Source organism: Coffea arabica, chromosome 5c, assembly GCF_036785885.1.
Source record: "Coffea arabica cultivar ET-39 chromosome 5c, Coffea Arabica ET-39 HiFi, whole genome shotgun sequence".
NCBI lineage: Eukaryota > Viridiplantae > Streptophyta > Magnoliopsida > Gentianales > Rubiaceae > Coffea > Coffea arabica.
In genome coordinates this window covers 3287996-3303411 of record NC_092319.1, presented here as the reverse complement: position 1 = coordinate 3303411, position 15416 = coordinate 3287996, and the positions used below count along the sequence as shown (strand labels likewise).

The 15416-nt window shown below is 35.6% G+C and overlaps 1 protein-coding gene across 2 annotated transcripts; it reads right to left on the bottom strand.

Moving 5' to 3' along the window:
* Nucleotides 1-1794: 1794 nt before the first annotated feature.
* Nucleotides 1795-14919, bottom strand: LOC113690311 (cyclin-T1-3). Of its 2 annotated transcripts, XM_027208155.2 has the most exons (7): nt 14658-14919; nt 13709-14019; nt 9390-9471; nt 4290-4424; nt 4008-4183; nt 3770-3921; nt 1795-3424 (listed from the first exon to the last, which is right to left on the bottom strand). In XM_027208155.2, exons 2-7 carry the CDS (start codon nt 13936-13938, stop codon nt 2349-2351), a joined length of 1851 nt encoding a protein of 616 aa, XP_027063956.2. In that variant the 5' UTR covers nt 13939-14019; nt 14658-14919; the 3' UTR covers nt 1795-2348. The 2 variants fall into 2 exon arrangements, with proteins under 2 accessions (XP_027063956.2, XP_027063957.2); XM_027208156.2 differs by lacking the exon at nt 14658-14919 and having other exon boundaries at nt 13691-13735.
* Between the last annotated feature and the right edge of the window lie 497 nt (nt 14920-15416).

Below are 15416 nucleotides of genomic sequence, written 5' to 3'. Positions count from 1 at the left end.
CTAGCTTTAGCATTGTTTGTTTATTGTTAGTAGTACCAATGCTGTTTCCTTCTGATCATAGTGCAGGGAGGAGATAATGACTAATGAGGTTGCTTTTATACACATTTACTTGTGTGTGTGTGTTTTCTGATATTTTATTTCACATATTTTACAACTTTGAAGATTCTTGCAAGATTTTGGTGATCTCAATTGATCAGCTTCAAGTTTGCTTTACTTGATTTTCTTTTTTTGGTAAAAAAGATGGCTGAATCTGTGGGAGAGAATTTGATATTCACTACAAAGTGGAAGCATGTTGTCCTTCGCTGCAAGACAAGAGAGACAGGTATGTGCGTTACATTTACTTTCCTGCAAACGTAGCAGAACTTAAGAAGAGAAATGCAAGCAAGGGAATGATAGGTGTATAAAATCTTCACCAGCCAAAGGATCTCTAAACAGTTTTCTTTTCTCTCCTTTTTTTTTTCTTTGGATATAAACCGTTTTTATATAAAGTCAATACCTTTTATTATGTTTTCAGTTTTGCAGCACAATTGGCTGACAAAGAAAACGGAAAAAAAAGGAGGAGCTTGTAGTCGGCTTTCTTGAACTACTCCTTTAGAATTCTAATTCGTTATTCTGTTCGTTTAATTATCACAAGGATTCTAGATTGATTTCAACTTTTAACCGATTTTGATTAGGTTGCTATCATCTGTGTTTTCAAATAAATTCGGATCAAATGCTTGCTTGGTTCCCCGATTCAACCAACCAGCCAACCCAGTCCAAGTTAAATAGTAGTAATATTCTATATGTATAGCAGCAGTTTTGATTACCTGCTAGCTTTAGTCTTTTTTGTTTTATATCATAGTGCTTCCAAAAAAAAAAAAGGCTATATCCTAGTGATCACAATGTGTGAAGTAATAAAATATTTTAATGCACATTTTCTAGTTATGTGTGTTTTATAATATTCAAATTCACATATTTTTCATGCTTTGCTCGTCTGCATTAGTCCTGAGATTTTTGCAAGGTTCTGGTAAAAAGATGGGAGGCATGTTGTCCTTCAGGTAAAAAGATAGGTATTCCTACACTTTTTTCTATAATTTTTTTTTTAAAATTTGGATTAGCAATAAAAAAACTTATGATAGAATGAACAATGGAAATGATCATTTCATACCATTTATGTCCTTTTTGTAAATAAATAAATGGGTCTTTTTTGTTAGCATTGCATTTATCTTATCAAAATGAGCTAAAAACACAAGACACGAGTAACTTAGCATTGTAGCTGGTTTTGATCACCAAGTTTACAAACATAAATTTGAATTTATTTTGAAAGATAACATTATGAAATTATGAAAACATCGAATGATCCCCATTAAGTTTCAAATATTCAAATAGAGGCAGAGAAATTCTATTTCTGAACATTCAATTAAGACTGGTAGAATATAATTAAACAGTAATGGCCGGCTAACAACAATAATGTATTTGATTACCAACTCATTCCGACTGAGTTCTCCTCAAATATCGTTGCCATAAACACTATCTTTTTAGGGACATATTTAGAAGCCTCAGCACCTTCCAAGACTCGATCAACAACGTGTTGGTGAGTTTTTTGTTCGTTTGCCCCCGGCGTGGTGAATGGCCATTTTAAGTTCTCACTTAAACTATATGGTAAGAAGAAAGAAATCATCAGTCATATGATGTGCCTCTTTTCTAATGGTCCTTTTAAAGTTCCCACTTGCACTAAATGGTCGGAAGAACGAAATCATCAGTCATATGATGTGCCTCTTATGCCATCACAGAATTGTACAAAAACTAAATAAATGTATAAATGCGAAATTCATCATTGCAGAGATTGTAACGAAACATAATACAGCATAGTTTAGCCTTCAGACTATAAATTATGGAAGCAGATGGGATAATATCATACAAAGTTCTCATAAAAATTAGTCTAACATGATGCCAATCTTCAATAAGAGCACCAGACTCAGTGAATGAATTAAGCATTTGCCACCTCAGTTGCAGTGTTCTGCACTTGTTTATTGTCATCTTCGCCTCATCTATGAATAGATCGAAAATTCCCACTAGGATTGGAGGTAAAAAGGAGAAAAATGGACCTTATGCAAGTCCCTCCATACTTAAATTATCATCTTAGATCCATCCTTGTACAATTTTTTTTCCTCAAAATGACTGGAGAAAACAGAAGACATACAGGACTTGATCCAAAACCATCCCAAACTCAGTGCAAGTACCATGATTAATCTTGAAGAAAAGCTGGCAGGTTCTCCAGTCATCACAAGATTCTCCAAGGAATTCAACCAGGAAGAGAAGAAAATACCATAACCGCAAGAATGCATTTCATCCACACAATGACGCATTTAAACGTGATTTTCTTGGACATGCCTTTTGTGGTCCCTTTCCGAATAACCGAGCCTCCCCAGCCTGCTTCTATCTTCTGGAAAGTCGTGGTGACTATGGTTATGGGTTCCCATGTAATCATGCCGCTGTTTACCCTCTGTTGGCTTGTCAGCAGGACTACCAACCTTCCTCTTCCGATTGCTTGCCTTTGGAGACTGATACCCACGGTCAGCATTATCAAATGGTTCGAGCTCACCTTCCTCCACATTGTCAAAATCATCTCCATGGCCTTTCATTACTGGGTAATGTCCATCTCCAGCATCATCATGATGCTTAAACTGATGTGAGCTGTCATGGTCCAGCCTGCTCGAAGATTTGGACCAACTTTGTTTGCTCTTCTCATTTTCAGCAGCTAATTCAATACCATCTTCCAGTTCTCTTTCTATCAGGTCATCGTCATCCATAACATCGGTTTTCCGAGATACTTCTGGCCGTGACTTCCTCCGTTTCTCCAGTGCAGCTTTCAGCTTGTTCTTGTCTAACTTTATGCCTTGTTGAGGTGACTGGCCTACTGCACCATCCTTGTAGTCTGATATTCGACCATGATATTTGTCTTTCAAATCACCTTCATCTCTAGTTTCAGTTCTTCCTTCGCTCCTATCTTGATCTTCGTCACTGTGTCCCTCAGAACCAAACCTCATTGTATTGTGCGACTCTCCTGCATTCCCAGGGTAAGGGAACGACTCTCTGTCATGATGCTGATTGTCAATGATCTCACCATCTCCTTTTCGTTCTGAAGGGTAATTTGCTTCAGAATTAGCATTGTTTCGATTCTGAGCAGACCTTGTAGGCCCAACATGATTATCAGAATGCAACTGATCAGCAATGAGCCTGGATGATGCTGACTTTGAGGATCCTGCTTTTGAAGTAGCACCACCACCCTGAGAATGACTGTTGTTCACAACAGTCTCTTCACTGGCACCAGGAGCTTTTGCTGGAGGCCTTTGAGTACCTCCGCCACTACCTTCTGCTTCACTAGCTTGAGAAGGTGGCACTCTATTTTGCTCATAGAGTTCCAGCATTTGATTACTAACCTCTGCAATAAACAAAGCTCCCATAATCACAAGACAGTTTTATTATAAAACAGAAGTTAAAAGCATAGTGTTCTTCTCAGTCAGGTAATGCCACCCTGTTCTTTTTCTATTTTGCCCCATCCTGCTTCCCGTCCTTATTACTCTGAACTCCACCAGAATATTAATTTTAATTTGAAAGGTGCTTAACTTAGGAATATCTACAGGGTTTTGATGTTGTGAATTAATCCTTGAAAACAAGGATGGTTATTAACCAGTTTTGCTAATCCTTGACAACAAGGATGGTTAACTATTTAGTATCACAAACCAGACCTATAACACTTCTATTCAAAGTAAGGTAAGCCACCGACCCTCCAATTGGCGTGGGGTGACATCAAACTCCTGCCACCAAACCTTCTCACCATCAGATGGGAGCTTTACTTTTAGGAACTTGGCAGCAAGGAAAATGGCACCTGCTGCAATGTGATGGGGCTTAAATTGCAAGCATAAAGACGTCCGAAGCCTGCATGCCGCTTTCCCGGGTCAAAAGGAGGAAGAATGGCCGAGGGGCATTACACAGAAAATTATGAAAAATAAAATACATCATACCCATCATTCACAAAATTCCATGCAACTTGAGCTAGGGCATTTTGAGCAACCTTGAACTTCTTTATTGCCTCAACAAGGGGTTTATAAGGGTGGAGCACATTAAGATCAAAACCAAGAGTTGCAAGAACCACCCTTTCCCCCAGCAAAATTAGTTCTTTCTGTTGTTCATACACCTCCTGCATGATGGATGTTTTAGCAAAAAAGACGTGAGAGACTTGACACTTCAAGCATTCAAAGATCGATAGGCAAAATCTTACAATGAAAGACCACTACCAACATTACCTTTTGTTTTATCTTTTGTACGGCTGCAGGATCCTTTTTATGAATTATTTCATAAGAAACAAGTATAACATCCTTCAAAGGCCGTGGAGTTTCCTCAACCTTGCCCGCGAGAAACATGCAAACGGTGGCTATAGTCTACAAAAGAATTCAGGATAACTCAGAAATGATATTCATGATTGAATGAAAAGCTAACACTGTCAAAGGTACTGGTTCCCTTATTTCTTAAATCAGTCATATGCTTGAACAAAGAGAACAATGAAACAAGAGTAGGCCAGGGAAGCTCTGTCCCCTTCCTTCGTTTTCCTTTGTAAAGCTAATAAATAGAAAATTATGCATCTTAAAGATCACATAGCAAATTAAAAGAAAATTCAAGCCAGAAACAATGATTTATGTCCATGAACTTCAAAATCTTGTTGCTGCACAAAGCTTTTCATCTCCCCAAAGGAAAACCACAATAATAAACATTTGTCTAACCATGCCTTAAACACACTTTTCATCTAAACTGCACACACACATTTAATAACCTTCCAGATTTAGGTTCACTTTTCCAAAAATTTTAACACTTTGGAACCCACTAAATCAGGCAAAAAAAACTAATAATAGTAAAAACAAAATAAAGGATTCTAGGAAATTCAAAATTCAAGCTAATTTTCTGGGCAGTTGGCTTAATTTCCATCCATAAATTTGGCATTCATCTTTAAAGCAATCACCAAAGTTCTTAGCTTTGACCAGTAGATAGATGACCGACAAATGTGAATGTAAATTTTGCACTTAGCATCCAACAAAGGGTTAAGGAGAATTATCTTTTCGCTGTCAAGTATCAATATTTATTCCTTCAAACAAGTACCCAATCCTATTCTATGTTGAATCTCATTTCATTACTATGATCTAATAACGCATCAACAGATACCAAATCCCAAGGTTTTCATAAATCCAACAGCTACTCAAACAAATAATTGGCCGGCACTATACTTACCAGGATCGAATATCGAATCAAAACCAGTTAAATAACATAACCCCTGATCTTCCACCTAAAAAAGTTCTGATCATTCCATTGTTTTTTTTTTAACCCAAGCTATTGGTAAAACTTTGCAGAATAGACAAGTTGCTCCATGATGCCAAAAAAGTGCACAAATTCTAAACCGTAATTCAATGGAGAACTTCTGCATTATGCTTCTCCCTCTATAAACAATCTATAGAACTTTAAGCCTGGTAATTCTCCTAGTGACCACCTATTACCACCCAAATGGAAATTTTACCATCTTCAATAGACATAACTAATCAAACTTTCCATTTATTCCACAAACAGTGCTGAAGCCACATTGCTTCTCTTCACTCTACAAAACTCACTTCAGTTGCTACTGAAAGTTATTATCTGCTAGTTCTTTTTCTTATGAGTTCGGTAATCAAGGCATATTGCGTCAAATACATTTCATGTCTAAATCCTAGTTGTGGTTATGTCTGTCATGCTTTGATGTATCTCTCAATTCTTAGCCACAAATTGCATTATCACTACGTCATGACTCATTTAGAATCATATAAACTCTCATAAGCCATTTATATTTATCAGCTTCTGCTTTCTTTTTGGCATGAACCGGTAATTGTCAAGAGCCCAAAATTTTTCCCCTTTTTTTCAGGTTTACAACTTCTGCCAACTCATTATACAATTGAAATTCCCATCTAGGTTTGCACAAAAACTGAATAAATTATCTACATGCATGAACAGCACATGCTACAAACCTATATTTTGCAACTCATGAAGCTGCCATGCCCTACCCTTTTTTCCAACATTTCTCAAACTAGAGTAAGAGATTGGACCCAGTTACTATTCCCCAAAGTTCACAGCACTTTAGGTCAAAGCTTTTAAAAGCAGAACCAATCATATTTTTGCATTTGTTTAAAAAAAAAAAAGAAAATAAAATAGATTCACAAAATTTGGCGAACATATCAGTACTTAAGGAAGTAATTTGTTTGGTTAGATAAAGTCAGGAGATTTGTACTATAACCACTTAGGTAGTGTTTGTTTGCAAGGAAAAGTGTGGGAAAGTGACGAAAAGTGATATTTTCCTTCATGTATGTTTGGTTAGCAGGAAAGCTGAAAAATTTTCTTCCACTTTCCTACACTTCCTGCATTCCATCTCCTGCAAATTTTGTAGGATTTTGAAAGGAAAATGGAGAGTTCAACACAGAACACTTTAATAACTGCCAGCAACTACCACTAACTTCCCATTTTCTTTCAAATTTTTTCTTCATAGCCAAACATGCATGGGAAAATAATTTTCATTTTCCTTTACATCATTTTCTTACACTTTACTTTCCCAAACAACTTTCCCTCCATTCAAATGGAGTCTTAATTTAAACAGAAATAATAATGAAGATTGACTTAGTCAGCAACAATTTTATATTTCTCAGTTCTGACACGACTACTACATGAACAAATTAATCTAGATCAATACTGATTCACTAACAAGGACTTGCGATTTTAACCTGTAGTTTAGACATATATTACATGAATTATACTCATCTACATGCTAAATACTGAAAGATACGCTGTGGAAGAACTTAACATGACACTTGTAGAATGTTAAGGGATTATCATATGGGAATATCATAAGACCAAGAAATTTGTCCCACAATAGCTGGATCCAATGTATCAGTCCCAACACTAGTGGAAGCAAAGAAGGCATACAGGGAATGTTCACTTGAAAATCCTTTGAGAAATTAACAATAGGGCAGTTGTGGAAGAAATTCACTCTAAGACTAAAATTGTTCACATGCTATGCAACAAGGATGGCATCTAATTTGCAAAAAAGTCTCAGAAATAAGAAAAGGATAATGCAAGCTGTATTTTATGGGCAAAACAGTAGTGCAGGAACTAAAAACCTGCCATTAGACTAATAAAATAGGATGATGCCAGTATCTTCTTTCTAAAGATAAAAAAGTTATAATTGAAGAAAGAACTTAAAAGCCTGCTTAGCTGCTGGATCTAAGAGGCACAACCATATGACACAGATTTTAGACTGCTAAAAAACAGCACTACGCTGGAAGATGTCTTAGCACATCATTTTTTTAATATAAAAGAGCTATAGTCAGAGAAAAAATTAAGAGACTGCTTAGCTGCGGGACCTAAGAGGCACAATTATATAATACTACTAAACATTTAGGAGCTTAACTCCATTCATAACAAAATGCAAAAGGAATAGACAGTCACATTGAAACAAATTTTTTACACCTTACATGATGCTAAATTGTTTTGTATCTTTTTTCTGAGTAAGTCTGTGCCTACATTAATAGGCACCTGGATGGGCTTTTGAAGACAGCTACAAGCAAAACTTTACATATGTTCTTGCAGACTTTTGTAAAATGAATAAAGGATTCTTATTAGTGAAAAATTGGGAACCATAATTTGTATATGATGGATTTTGAAACTAATAAACCAAGCCATTTCGAATACCCCATTTTATGGAATCTAATCAAACACGTTTAAGGAACAGAAAGAAAAATATTTCGTTTCATGAGACCTTTTCCACAAAACTAAGCAGTGCTTTTACCAGTGCAATACATACTTCGCTTCTCAGCATTGATTTACTCTCTCCAAAACAAGCAAACAAGCTATTAATCATTGTTTTGACTAAACTATTATCGTTTGTACTTCCAAAAGCTCATATGGAATTCGAACATATATGCAAACATGATGGCAGCATCAGAATACAATCTCTAAGATAGTGATTTAACAGTGCACATATTCATGCATGCCCAACTGATCACATATTTATATTCATGGAAAACTGCGCCTACCCTTACTACCCAGAACCAATCAGTCTAATAGAGGCCCAATATATTAGGTACATGTAGTAAGTTAGATTGAATAGTTATTTGCAAACGATAATAATTTAAGTAGAAGACAATTCTTATCAACTTCCAGATTAATGTATTGGAAGCATTATTCAGATGATAAATTCTTTTGGTACTTTTAAAATAGTTGAATCTGCTTTCAGCACCAATACAGAAATCAACAATAGCTACACTGCAGGCAATATAGCCCATACAAAAAACTTCAGGCATTATAAAAGAGTATAGAGAGGGAGAATCTGGACAAAAAGAAAAATAAATTTTCATCATCAAGAACCAGCCCATAGAAAGAAGTTAGTAATCCTACAAGACATCCTAGCAGTTAGTTGAATCCCCACTAGCACACATACTAATAACAGCATAAAAACAGAAAATTTCAAGCAGCCATCACCACTTTCTATGACAGATATACTAATACGACAACATGCACCTATTAGCAGCAAATTTGTGATAAGCATATGTTCTTCCGCAACGATGAATTGGGAAGACATTAACTGTAAGTTTATACAAGGGTTTATATGGTCTTTAAGTCCAACCAGATTCTTTTAATGGAAAACAAAGAAAACAGAATATTTTACAAAAACCCATCCTCTTCTCTTAATTTTCTAATTTTTCTTTGTATTTTTTTTTTCAAAATTTCAAATCTTCTTGTAGATTAAGATGAAAAGTTATACGTCCAACAGGAATTTAATAATTAAGAAACTACAACGTTTTCCCCATTGGGGTTATTGTCCAACATGGCCCCTATTGCAACTATTCCATGCTCTAATTATGTCTCTACAACATGTACATTCACATAGTCCGCACTATCTTCACCTAATTTCGATTCTTTTTTAATCAGAAATCATAACAAGAAAATCAAACAACATGCCGTAAGAAAGTACGAACTTAAGCAAGTCAGTTTTCAGCTAAAATAGTTAAAACTCCAACATACAAGCATCACATTTGTGCACGTATTGACAGAAATATAAATGCAATTTTCAAATAACATTTTAAAACAAAACCCAGAATAGCAACAAAAAATGCTTATCAGCTGAGCTTAGAGCACAATTAGAATTATTAATCAAGTACTCATTGGTCCAGTATAAGTTAATTACAGCTCAAAAAGTTGCATGTCAAGGTACAATCTAGTAATTTCCCAAATCACCTAGAAAATCAACAATCACAAAGGAATGTTTTGATGCTGAATTCTAAAAAAAAATATAAAGCATAGAAGTCTAAAGGATTGGAGCAGAAAAAGCAACTCACCCTTCTGTCATTCTTTGCATGCGATTGACGGAGAAAGAAACGATGGCAAAATATAATTGCAGTAGCAATTGTTACTTGGGGCCTGCAATGCAAAAGATCGCAATGTATCAATATTCAGCTGCAACACTTGACATTCCAACAGAATCAAATAAAAAAGAGGGGGTGGTCCCCTTTCTGTGTTCGAGAATCCCCTCCCTTCTTCCACTCTGTCCACCGCCTCTCGGGCCTCCCGACTGATTTTACCATAGAGGCCAATGATAGACAATAACTCCCCCCCGAAGACAGCTTACAACTTTCATCGTACTGTGCTCATGAATATGATAGATACCTGTGACTCAATTGGTGAAATAGTATCTCTCCCCCCAAAAGGATTTTTTTTTTTTACCGATGCACAAAGAAAATATTTTGTTGCGAATGAACAAAATATTGAGGAATTGTCCATACGTAAAATCATAATTATTGATATAGGCCTTTTCCACAGAAAGGGGGAATCTTGTGTTACAATAAAAGCAGAATTGATGAGGATTATTCAAGAATCGAAGTCGATTTGCTTTATAAAAAGAAGATATCAATGAACTTCTATGAAATGGTTTCATGGGATTCAGCCAATTGTCTTGATCGCGGAAGATCATTGAGAAATAGGAATCCATGTTATCAAAGGATTTCCTGCAATTATTTCTAGTATAAAATGAGTCAACCATCCACTTTGGTATCTTATTGAACAAAAATGGTGATATTTTCCTCCCATTGATCAATATAGAAGAATATGGCAAAAAAGGAAGAAGGAATATACTACTTCTCCAAACTTGATTCAACTCAAAACAAATTTGTAAATCCAACTACCACCATAATGATCCTACGACAAATAAACGCAAAGAAAAGTAGATTTGAAGGCTAAGAACTCTTATGCATTACACACACTAAATAGCTAAAGAAACATCCAACACAGCAAGCAAAAGGTCAAGGAAAAGAGGACCAAAATTACACAAGCAAGTAAACGTTCAATTTAAGATATTTATAGAAGTAAACATACTGTGCATAGAAAGAATTCAAGCATCTAATGTCCAAACTACTTCAGCATTTGACAAAATTACTATTTATCGTAGCAATGTAACTCAAAATCACAAAGCAAACATTAAAAAAAATAAAAATAAAAATAGAAGAAAACAAGAAAGGACTGCCAAGAACACTTTTTTTTAAAACAAAAATTTTGTCAACTAGTAACTTATTGGTCTCAGGTGTCCAAAGAAGATATGTCTTTGCAAGCTACATGACAATCGCTACATCAAGTATAAACATCTTAAGGATGACTTGACGCAACTGTTGCTAATCATGCTTCTACAAAAACAGATTTCAAGAGGCAAGATCTTGAAGATGTTGACGTGATTTATATTTTTTAACTTCGGCAACTGACATGGTTAAGTAATTTAGAACTATTAATTATCCTATTTACCTTTTCATCATTCTATCTTTAACTACAAAAGATAGCGAAGAAAACAAGAACAAAATATAAAAACATGGGCAAAAACAAAACAAGTTAAAAAATTTAGTAAAAATAATAATGTATAAAAATTCTTCATGAGTTGACTACAAATTAGTAAGAATATGTATCTAGCATGATTATGGTCACGTCAATTTTTCTTCTTTTTTGATTTTGACGAGAAATTTCTCTGGTAAGGGGCCATACCTATGCATAATGCCAGTGGAATTTCACAACTTGAAGCATATAACATGGAATCCAGATACAAAAATCAACTGCTATATATACTAAGGGGAACAATAAAACTTCCATGCGCACTAGTTTCTAGAAGTAGGTAGAGCACTAGTTTCTTTTAGTAGGTAAAGCACACACATGATTCATAGTCTTCCCTATACATGTCTGAATACTCCTTAAAAAGTCCTTGTTTAACTAGACCTACACCATCCATTAATCAAAATGACTGGAGAAGATAAAACAGAATTTAAAAACGTGTATTCCTATTCCCCATGCGACAAAGCAAGTTAAGAATGATGGTAGCACCAATTAGTGGATTCAAAAACATAATATGCAATCCTTGAACTTCAACTTGTTGTACTTTTATACAGTATATGCATCTAATTGACATCAGATATGGACTTCTGTCCAATCCACTTCAGGGCAAAAAAAATTTTCAATATAAGTTACATTAATTCTACGCTACAATGTCAGAAATGCCACTGACACTACAAATCATTTGTGGTGTAGACTATTTAACCTTATGTACATCGTACATATACAAGAATGTGCTCTATAATGGCATTACCACATGGAACAAAATATTAACTAAAGATGCTACTATTTTCACCCTCATTTACCGCTTTTGATTCAGAGATGGAATATGATAACAGTTACTGCAACAAGATACATCAATATTCTGCCTAATGAAAGTGGATTAGCGTTCTAAAGTTTTCATATCCAACCTTAAGAACTTTCTTTCACTCAAGACATTGAAGATTATTGGAGTAAAACAACAATTTCTTTGTTTTTGAGGTATCACAAGGATGCATCACTCATCAAACACCAAATTTCTGATCATCCTGATTACAGAAACTAGTAATTGGAAAAATAAAAAGAAAAAAGAAGTCACCCAACTTGACATGATGAACCAATTTGTTTGACCACCACCATATGCTTTCCTATAAGTACAAGCTTTGTATTATATACAACTAAAGGAAACTGTTCCACTTTGTTTTATATACAAGGGAAACTATTCCTCTCCATGTCAGCTTCAGAAGGTCTGGAAATCACTACTGAAGGGAGGATTCTTGAAATCTTGTGGTCAACTAATGCTCGAGACAAGCTTCTAAACAATTTTCCTTCAGAAACTAGCCTATGCTGCAGAACTTTCATGGAAAGGTTCCACCTATTCACTATTGGTGGTACTTACCACCTGTTTGGTAAATACTCCAGAATGACAATGGCAATGGATATCAAAAGGTCCTCAACGGTAATAGGTTTTGGCTATTCCTTTTCACTTGTTTGGTAGTTGTATTGCAATGGGAATCAACTAAGTATTCTTTAATTTTTTTAAGTCCACAAATTCATTTCTTTTTTTTTTCCCTTCAAATTTTTCCTTGCTTCCAGATCGAGATCCTGCAAAATCACCTCCAATCTCCACCTATTCTGTAAAATCACATACCCATACTTCCCAAACTTCAAGAATTTCTCTCAAACTCTTCAAATCACCTCCATCAAACATAATAAAACCAAACTTTCAATTGAAATTGGTCAAAGTTCTGTAAATATGAAAACCAGCACCATCAACACCAACTGCCACTCAAGATATCAAGTCACCATGGATATGCAACATCCCAGCTACACCTTTTCCAAATTTAATCCAATTTTGTAAAATCCCTTACGGAATCCCCTCAACAACCACCAAACTAAAAATAAATAAATAAATAGAACATCTCTCAAGCTCGCATTGCTTTATTCACTTTGGTGGGAGAGCAGATGAGTAAGACAAGAGTGCAAGCTAGTGGGTAAAACAAGGAGAGTTGGGTAATGGAGATGGAGTCTGAGTAGAAAAAAGAGAGATAGAGAGACGGGGACAAATCTTGGAGTGTTTCTTTCCTATTATTTTGGTTGGGTGGTTAATGAGAGGCAAAGTGTCCAATTTACTCGGAAATGGTGATTGAAGAATTTTATGTCTTCCATTACGATAGATTCATTGCCATAGTAGAGTACAAAACACTATCAATCACTATCATTAAAGGTCATACCCATTGATTACCCTCAAAACCCCCCAACCAAATAGGTGGTTAGTCTTTAATCAGCAGTTGATTACTAAAAAGAATTTTTATTCATAATGCTTTAGCCTACTATTTATCATTACATATTCATGCCAAGCTTATTCAGATAAGGCACCAAAAGCGATGTATTTCTTATATGGTCATCAAATTAACATGGTCATAATGTTTACCTAAAAGAAATAATCATGTAAAGCAATGAGAATCTACATCTGATTCGACCACTAGATATTGTGAAAATAAAACATAAGCTCCCAAAGAAAAAAGCATTCAAGTCCAACTATAAGAAAGCACACCAGTATGGTTATTTTAGGGTTTCAATATCTTGAGAAGATTAATTAATTTAGAGCATATGGTCAAATAATGACTGCTAGAGATACTACTTCGGTTGACTGTCACATCATCAAATTAAAATTCTGACATCTGATACTTCAAGAAAATAAACAGACAACTACCAAATAGTCAAGAGGAGATGCAGATAATTGCTAAACTTTACAGGCAGACTACAAGTAAAAAATAGGAAATTGGCCAACCTCAGAGCAAAGACTTACACTTTAAGCCTCATGCCTAGATCCTGCAAGAATGTACAATATGACTTGCGTAAATAAGTCTCTTTCTTCAAATCAATGCCATCTCTTCTTGATGGGGAATTTTCTTCAATTTCTTTCCTAGAAAAGTACCACCTACCACCACCTTCCTCTGGCTTGTCCTGTGAACCTTTATAAATTCCAGCCTCATATACCCCATGGTGAGAAGGATCACCAGGCAACAAACCAGCCATTACTACCTCTTTATTCTCAGCCGGACACAGAGAAAGACAACGGTCTCTCTCTATCTATTCACAGAAAACAATGCCTCGATCCTTCAAAATATAGCAAAAGTTCATCAACACAAATCCACAAGAAACCAAAGCTATAGTCATTGATACAAAATTTCTACGGCATTCCACATTACAGAAACTAAATATAAACAAAAGGAATTACCGAGTTCCATCCAAAAATGTTGGGAACCCAAATTAACCAAAACCAACTACAAGCAGTTGCACACAAAAACCCTAAGCCCAATCCACCCAATGAACTTAGTGACCGACCCACATACCAAAATCCAATTTTTATCTTCCCCTTTTCCCCTAGGGCTCAAAAGGGAACAATACAGTTTTAATTAAAGCATCATAAAAAATAATAATAACCATTGTCCAAATACTCTTCGCAGTAGGGGTCGTCGACTCGGAGTCGGTAGCAAATACCCCAAACTCGAAGAATTCAGGGTGGGTCGAGTCACAGAGTCCAAAAAAGCCGCCGAATTCTCCGAGTCGACCGGTTTCAGCACAGGACCAAATCAAACAAAAGCTTTCCTGCTTTACTACAATTCACAAAAATACAATGACAACCCCCCCGAAGAAAATCCCACAAGAACATGAATCAAGTAAAATCCACTGTACCAAATCAACGTAACAAAAATACACCAAAAGATAAAGCAAGAAATTACCAATCTCCGTACCTGTTTCTCGGCCAAACCTGTCTCCTCAGGAACCCTAGAAAGCAACAGCAAATTGGGTGGGAGAAAAGAGACTGAGAAGAATTGCTTCCTTCGGCAAAGAGGCGAAGGTTATCGCGCGGAGGGCAGGGGAGGGAGAGGCCAGTGGCGAAGACGTCGTCGTGTTGCAGAGGCCGGTGGGGTGTTCAGCATAGGGATTGGGCTAGTGGGCTTATGTTGATAGTGAAGCTTGCTAAAAAGGGCTTTTTTGGGTGAGTCGTAGCCAGTTGGTTGAATAATTGACGATTTTTTGAAAGATAATTATTGGTTTAAAGGTGTTTTCTCCCCAATATTTTTTGGGATATTCCACTAGTCGGACAACAGGGTATGTCGCGGTAACTGGTCAAGTCCACGTCTTTATCGATTTCTTTAGTAAGGTTTGGAGGTTCTCTAAGAGAAAAGAAAGAAAGAAAGAAAGAGTAAGAGAAATACTCTAATTTACCACTTGCCATATATCCCACATTATTGTGATTTTATATTGGGCACAAAATATGTAGATTAAATTTTTACACACTGTCATTGTAAAGTTTTTCTTTTTTAAACAAGTAGTTGTAGATGTTTATGTGCTATCAGTGTAAAGTTTTTTTTTTCAAACTAACAGTTGTAAATGTATGCTATATATGTAAAAATTAAATTTCAAATTTGAAATTAATTTTTTTTTTCAAACTAACAGTTGTAAATGTATGCTATATATGTAAAATTGAATTTCAAATTTGAAATTAA

Bases quoted from the DNA above. Each gene is read 5' to 3' on its own strand.
- LOC113690311 (XM_027208155.2), bottom strand. From the start codon at position 13,938: ATGGCTGGTTTGTTGCCTGGTGATCCTTCTCACCATGGGGTATATGAG. The intron at 4,425-9,389 runs GTGAGTTGCTTT...ATTCTTTTGTAG, and splicing joins ATGCAAAGAATGACAGAAGG to ACTATAGCCACCGTTTGCAT. The intron at 3,922-4,007 runs GTATGATGTATT...AGCGGCATGCAG, and splicing joins TGGAATTTTGTGAATGATGG to GCTTCGGACGTCTTTATGCT.